General features: G+C 41.8%; 1 protein-coding gene across 1 annotated transcript; it reads left to right on the forward strand.

Annotated features, from left to right (window-relative positions):
* The first annotated feature begins 1,206 nt into the window (after nucleotides 1-1,206).
* Nucleotides 1,207-1,660, forward strand: LOC122432637 (ribosomal biogenesis factor-like). The gene has a single exon (XM_043454703.1). It carries the CDS (start codon nucleotides 1,297-1,299, stop codon nucleotides 1,597-1,599), a length of 303 nt encoding a protein of 100 aa, XP_043310638.1. The 5' UTR covers nucleotides 1,207-1,296; the 3' UTR covers nucleotides 1,600-1,660.
* The last annotated feature ends 6,486 nt before the right edge of the window (nucleotides 1,661-8,146 follow it).

Here is an 8,146-nt window from a genome sequence, read left to right on the forward strand (position 1 = left end):
TCAAGGACGTTATTTCAAGTGAAAAAAAACAGCTGGTCTTTAAACGGTCACACACTGTGTCGTTCCATTTATAGTATCTTTCTCAGAATGACTTATGAAATGGAGAATACAGGGAAATTAGCGATTTCCTGGAATTAGGAATGTTGGAGGGTGGATATTTAAGCGTAATCCAAAGGAAATGCTTATGTTGTGGTAGAATTCTGTATCTTGATTCTGGTGTGTGCTTGCAGGCATGCCTAGCCACTTCAGTCGTGTCTGACTCTGTGCGACCCCATGGACTGTAGCCTGCTAACTGCTCTGTCCATGGGATTCTCCAGGCAAGAATACTGGAGTGGGGTGCCATGCCCTCCTCCGGGGGGGCTTCCTGATCCAGGGATTGAACCTGAGTCTCCCACATTGCAGATGGACTCTTTACCATCTGAGCCACCAGGGAAACCCATGAATACTGGAGTGGGGTGCCATGCCCTCTTCAGGGGATCTTCCGAATCCAGGGATTGAACCCAGGTCTCCCACACTGTGGGCAGATTCTTTACCCTCTGAGCCACCAGGGAAGCCCCAGTGGTTATACAAATCCATCTGTGATACAGTGCCATAGAGCTATACGCGCACATTCACTCAGTGTCAGTTCCCTGGTTTTGAGAGGTGCAGCTTGCGTGAGATCTTTCTATGGTGTATTTGCAACTTCTTGCAAATCTTGTAATTGTTTGAAACTTTCCATGGATCTGTAGTTATTTTAAAATTAAAAAGTTTAACAGCAAAAGATCCCTGGAGGTAGAAGCCCAGTTTTGTGGATGGATGTTGGTGAGGGGGGAGTTTGGGGAGAAGAGGCAGAGATGGTAATGATGGAAAAGGAAAGCCTGTGAGTGATGTGGACATTTAGGAATGTGTTCTAAGTACACGCAAGAAGTGCTTAGCAACATGGATAAGCCTAGAGATGCTCGTACTAAGTGAAATAAGTCAGAGAAAGACTTATTTCTCTGTATTCTTGTTTATATGTGGAATCTAACAACAAAGTGAACAAATGTATATAACAAAACAGAAACAGACTCAAAGATACAGAGAACTGAACTAGTGATTACCAGAGGGGAGGGATATGATAGGGGTGGGGGTTAAAAGGTACAAACTATTATGTATAAAATAAGCTACAAGAATCTATTGTACAGTACAGGGAATATAACCATTTACTCTGTAATCCCCTTAGATAAAATTTAATCTTTAAAAATTGTGAATCAGGTATATGGCGTCGCCTGGAACCTGAGAGGCTACACGAGGGTGTCGGAGGCCTGGGGAGAGACAATGGCTGAGAACAAACTCAGAGGGCAAAAGTCCAGGAATGTATTCCACATAGCCAGCCAGAGAAGCTTGAAGGTTAAAAATAAAGCAAAACCAGTTACTACTAATCTTAAGAAGATAAACATTGTGAATGATGAAAAAGTTAACAGAGTGAATAAAGCTTTTATAGGTATACAGAAGGAACTGGCAAACTTCTCAAAAGGCCTTTCCCTTGAACCTCTGCAGAAACAACTGATATCTCAGCAGTGTCCTGAAAACGTACCAGTTAATGTTGATGAGGCTACAAGATTAATGGCTCAGTTGTAATACACCAATGATGCATCAAATTCCCCAAAAAGACCAATAAATTTAATATTTTATACAAAAAAAAAATTGTGAATCACTATGTTGTCCACTTGTAACTAGTATAATATCGTAAGCCAACTATACTTCAAAAAATAATAGTGCTCATTATGACCATAATTCCACCTTTTCTTTCAAAGTAACCACCAAATTCTTACCAGTTGTAAGAACAGACTATGGCCAAAAAAAGGCAAGACCGTTTGTCAATGAAATACAAGCCAAAGGACCGTCAGTCACATGTGCCAGGCAATGCAATTGAAGGTGAGAGAGACTGCCGGGTCCCTCCGAAGAGCTGAAAAAATTCAAAGCAACAAGAGGCGGTGTGACTCATCCATTGTCATAGGGGATTAGCATTATGATATTGTGCCATTTAGTTGATGGCATTTTTTTCCTTAGTGGTATTGGGTTGGCCAAAAGGTTCGTTCAGTCTTTTTCTGTAAGATGGCTCTAGTAGCACTTAGCTATCTTTAAAAAGTGAAGTCGCTCAGTCGTGTCCGACTCTTTGTGACCCCGTGGACAGTAGCCTGTAGCAGGCTCCTCCGTCCATGGGATTTTCCAGGCAAGAGTACTGGAGTGGGTTGCCATTTAACTTCATTCAAAATAATTTTGATACATCATACTGTGACAGCTGTCATATCCTCACGCATTAAAAATAAACTTAGCACGATTGGCGAATTTTTATGTAGCCATTTAAATATTGAAGATGGAAGAAAAAGGGAACATTTTCAGCATATGATGCTTTATTATTTCAAGAAAGGTAAAAACACAACGGAAACACAAACAGTTTGGGCAGCGTATGGAGAATGTGCTCTGACTGATCGAACGTGTTAAAAGTGGTTTGTGAAGTTTTGTGCTGGAGATTTCTCACTGGATGATGCTCCATAGTCAGGTAGACCAGTTGAAGTTTATAGCAGTCAAATCAAGACATTAATTGAGAACAGTCAATATTATACCACGTGGGAGACAGGCAACATGCTCAAAATAGGCAAATCAAGTCTCAAAAATTGTTTGTACCAGTTTGGTTATGTTCATCACTTTGATGTTTGGGTTCCACATAACCGAACCACATTCTTGACCATATTTCCACTTGTGATTCTCTACTTAAAAGTAACAGAAACATTCCTTTTTTTTTTTTAAATATTCCATTTTTAAAACAAGTTGTGATGGGCAATGAAAAGTGGATACTGTACAGTAATGTGGATAGAAGGGATCCGGGGTCCCTTCCTCTTCATCTACATCTCTCTGCATCGGTGGCCTCATCAGAGAGGGCTCTCCTGGCCAGCCTTTCTGCCTGGTACCCACTCCCTGCCTCACCTCCCGGGGCTGCCCTGTAATTCTCTTGTCTTCTTCGGTTTTATGCTACTTATTACCATCGGATATATTTATTTGTGCCTCCACCCGCCCACTAAAAAGGTCCACAAAGCATGGGATTAACAGATACACACTACCGCATATAAAATAGATTAACAGCAACTCCTGTTGTGAAGCACAGGGGACTTCAGTCTCCCCGATGGTTCAGTGGGTAAAGAATCCACCTGCAACGCCAGAGACATGGGAGATGTGGGGTTTAGTCCCTGGGTCAGGAAGATTGCTTGGAGTAGGAAATACCCACTCCAGTATTCTTGCCTAGCAAATTCCATGGACAGAGGAGCTTGGAGGGCTACAGTCCGTAGGGTCGAAAAGAGCCAAACACAACTGAGCAACTAAGCATACACACATACAGGGAACTATGTTCAATATCTTGTCATAATCTATAATGGAAAGGATTTCAAAAGAATGTTTATATAAATGTACAGATTTTTAAAAAGTATATATTTGATTATATTTTAAAGAATGTATATATATTTTAAAAGAATATATTTGATTATATGTATTTATGTATATTTTAAAAGAATGTCTGTATAGATATATTTTTAATATTTATTTATTGGGCTGCATCAAGTCTTAGTTGCAGCACTCAGGCTTAGTTGCTCTGTGACATGTGGGATCTTAATTCCCTGCCCAGGCATCAGACCACTGTCCCCTGTGTTACAAGGCAGATTCTTAACCACTGGACCACCAGGGAAGTCACAAAATGTGTGTGTGTGTATATATATATATATATATATATATTTTTTAAAGAATGTGTATTTATATTTTTGGTTATATGTATATATACACACGTGTATACCAAATCACTTTGCTGGTACCTGAAACTAACAAAATATTGTAAATAAACTTCAATTTTTAAAAATAAACCTCCACAGGATGGGACTTGGTCTGTCCATTGCTATATACCCAGACTCCAGAGCAGTGCCTGGCTCTTAATAGGTATTAATAAGTATTTGTTGACTGAATGAGCACTTTTTACCCCAGAGAAACTTCCTCAATCACATTTTGTCTCAGAAGTACCAAGCACTATCTCTTTAAAGGTTTCAGGCTTTGGGAATCTTGAAATGAGAGACAAGGACTTTTTGCTCTGTTACTTTTTTTTTTTCCTATAACTTTTTTGTAACAGAAACAACTTCAATTGTTGTCTTGGGATGGGTGGAAGGAAGGAAAAAATTGACAGTTCAGGTTTCAAAAATATTATCCCCACAGCAGCTTTTATGTTCCATTTTCCCAAGAGAGTCCACAGACTTGTAGGTTGTAAAGTAGAGAATGGTATTTCTGCAGGAGCCAAAACACTTTACGTGTAGAGCCCTGAGGCCCTGCTCATCACCCCCTCCCCCCTTTTTTTTTTTTTTGACCACACCACATGGCTTGCAGGATCTTAGTTCCCCAACCAGAATTGAAACCGCAACCTTCGCAGTGAGAGTGCAGAGTCCTAACCACTGGACCGCCATGGAATTCCTCCTGCTCATCATTTGATTTCCTCCCACCCACCTCTGCTCACTGCTTTGCACTGTGTGTGAATCTCTCCGGTTCTCCCAATGACTGCTGCGGCTTCTAAAGCTTTCAATCCCCCTTCCTCCTTTTCCCCTCCTATGCTCAATTTTGTAGACTTTCAATAAATAATTATTTTTTAAATTGCTCCAGTTAGGAGCCCTAGAAGAATCTCAGAATCTATATTCCAAGTTAGATATTGTTAGTGTCAGTTTGTCAAAATGGTTGCAAAACTTAGGATGACTCACTTGTCTGTTTGCCCAGAGCTTTCCTGGTTTTAGCCTTGAAAGTTCTGTATCCCAATAAACCTCCCAGTCCCTGCCAACCCAGGACGATCACCATCCCACATCATAATCGGTCCATATCCTGTGTCATTTGAAATATTTGCCACTTTGCTTCAGTAAGATTACAATTTAGGATATTCATTCAAGTATTTATGGAGCATCTCTATGTGGCAAAGAAAGATGAAGCCCCCTCTCCCATGGACTTTAAAATCCATGTTGGCAGGAGGGAGAGTGGGGCAGGGAGCAGGTAACAGGTAGGTCACATGTGTGTATGTTTCAAATACTTTTCTTTTTTGAAAAAAACTTATTTGGCTGTGATGGATCTTAGTTGCGGCCCATAAGTTTCTCTAGTTGCAGTACCCAGGCTCTAGATCTCACCAGCTCAAGTCGTTGCAGGCCAAGGGCTAGTGCCCTGCAGCATGTGGGATAATCCTTCCCCATCCAGAGATTGAACCTGTTTCTCCTGCATTGGAAGGCAGACACTTAACCCTGGACCACCCGGGAAGTCCCTCAAATATTTTTCATGCTAAGATGAAAATAAAAGGCAAGAATGGAACAGATAGTGCCCGAGTGGTGTTTGGGACTGTGACAAGAATGTGGCTCCTGGGCGGGGACTCAAGCAACGAGCAGAAGGAAGCCAGGCAGCTGCCTGAACAACGAGAGACGAGCCCTGAGGCAGGCGCCTGTGTGCACGCGTGTGCCCCGACAAAGGGGGAGGTGACAGGAAGCGAAGCGGGGGCACTAGTAGGAGGTGGGTCACATGAGGCCTTCTAGGCCATGAAAGGGCTGTGCTTTTATTCTAATGCAATGAGAGGGTATTTAAGCAAATGAATGACATATGCTGATGCATGTTTTTAAAAAATCACTTTTGTCCCATTTGGAGAATGGCCCGTAGGGAAGAAGAGCAGAAGTGGGGAGCCCACTGCCTCCCACTAGGAGGCAGTAACAAGGAAGCAAAACCACAGTAGGTTGGACTAGGGTGGTGGCATAGAGGCGGCGAGAGGTAATCCAATTGAGAATAGATAGGCTGGGGACACACCAGACAAGACTTGCTGACAGATTGGATGTGGGGTACGAAAAGGGCAGTTAAGAATGGCTCCCCAGGTTTTGGCCTGATGGCAGGGCAGATTAAATGTCATTAACTCAGACAGGGAAGTGTTAAGGAGCAGTTAGTGGGGGCAAGAAGTAAGAATTTGGAGGACGTTTTATCCTCAAATGTCTATGATGATGGACAGGGAGGATGTCCACTATGCAGTTTGATATATGAGACTAGAGTTCAAGGAAGATCAGGACTAGAAATATAAAAGGAGTCTTCAAACGAGACATGTCATTTTTTTAAAGTTTTTAATTGGAGGATAATTGCTTTTCAGTGCTGTGGTGGTCTCTATCGTACATCAACTCGAATTAGTCATAATCGTATATACATATCCCCTCCCTTTTGAGCCTCCCTCCACGCCCCATCCCACCCTTCTAGGTAATCACAGAGGGCCAGGCTGGGAGACCTGGCGTTTAAACCGGACAAGGTGGAAAAGCCAGTTAGAGGATCAAGGCCGCAGGCACTTTCCCAAGAAGGTTGGTGGGTGGAGGAGAAGCCGGGAACCAGCACAGACACACAAAACAGCTGAAAAGGAGCAGTTAGTAAGGCAGAGCAAGGAAGAAGGGAGACCCACAGCGTGGACGGGACTAACTTAGAAGCCAGTGAAGACAAACTACAGCAGGAAGACAGTGACCGGTGGGTCAAATGTTACTGGTGGGTCCAAGAAGATAAGGTTGGTCCAGAGTACTGATTATTTTCCTTGGGTTTTCTGAAACTGATTAAAAAAATATATATATATATATATATAATATATATAAATATATATATATAATATATACATACATATAAACAGTGATCCCACAATTTCCCAAACTTTAACTTTCATCATTTAGAGGGGAATACAAACTTTTTTTTTAATGAGAAATAACTATCCTTCAGAACAAAATAATAGGAATAAAATCTGGAATAGAGATTGCATAGGAAAAGGAGAATAGAGAATATCTAAATGTTCTCAAGGGACTGAAGGTGTTGAGAAGCTTCAGAATAAAGTTTAAAGGCCAAGGATAAGCTGCTGCTGCTGCTAAGTCACTTCAGTCGTGTCCGACTCTGTACAACCCCACAGATGGCAGCCCACCAGGCTCCCCCGTCCCTGGGATTCTCCAGGCAAGAACACTGGAGTGGGTTGCCAGTTCCTTCTCCAAGGCGTGAAAGTGAAGTTGCTCAGTCGTGTCCGACTCTTAGCGACCCCATGGACTGCAGCCTACCAGGCTCCTCTGTCCTTGGGATTTTCCAGGCAAGAGTACTGGAGTGGGTTGCCATTTTCTTCTCCACCAAGGATAAGGGGATAATGCAAATATTTATTAAAAATTTTACAAATGCAGAAAAGGGTTAATAGTAATATTTTAAAAATCTAGTAAGTTAGTAACAGCTATCCATTAGAAAAATGAAGAAAATATAAGAAATATGAATGTCCTAGAAGCATAACTTCAGATGTACATGAATATCGTAAAATACAAAAACCAAAAAACAAGCACGACCTAATCACAGAAACTAATTACATCTAAATAATTATTCCATTATTGAAAAATAACGAGGATCTTAAAAGGACTGGGTTAGAAGACTGGAAGTGTACATCACAAAACATTAATAGTGGTTAAGCTGGAATGGTGACATACTCATTGATGTTAATTATTTTCTATTCTCCTTTTATACATTTCTCAGATTTTGCTACAGTGTTGATGTATCATTTTGTTAAGTTTTTAATTTATACAGAGAACAACTGCCTGGAATTGACAGTTGAGTATGAACCTCAGGAGTTACTCTTGTAAATAAAATATTGCTGATGTCACATTTTCACGTCTCAAGCAGACTTGTAAATTTCTCAGATACAGGTCATGTTGTAATGGCAGTTGCATTGCTCATTAGCTAGGTTAAGGAATTGTTAGTGGTTTTTTCACTTTGGCCCCTAGCACAAATGTGTTAGTTGCTCAGTCCTGTCCGACTCTTTGTGACCCCATGGACTGTAGCCCATCAGGTCCTTCTGTCCTTGCCTGGGATTTTCCGGGCAAGAATATTGAAGTGGGTTGCCATTTCCTTCTCCACCTAGCACGAATGGAGGGGAATAAAACACAAAATATCCTTGGACGGTTGGCATATCTGCTAACAAGTCTGGTGCGGGAGCCTTTCCCGGGATCCGCGGGTTTTGTTCCAGGCTCCTGCGGCGTGGGGTGCACTGCGGGCTCACACAAGCATCGGACAGTAAGTCTTAGGCTGGTGTTGCCCCTACTCACACGTAAAGCACGTGACGCATTCGGTAAATTATCAT

This window comes from Cervus canadensis, chromosome 31, assembly GCF_019320065.1.
Source record: "Cervus canadensis isolate Bull #8, Minnesota chromosome 31, ASM1932006v1, whole genome shotgun sequence".
Taxonomy (NCBI): domain Eukaryota; kingdom Metazoa; phylum Chordata; class Mammalia; order Artiodactyla; family Cervidae; genus Cervus; species Cervus canadensis.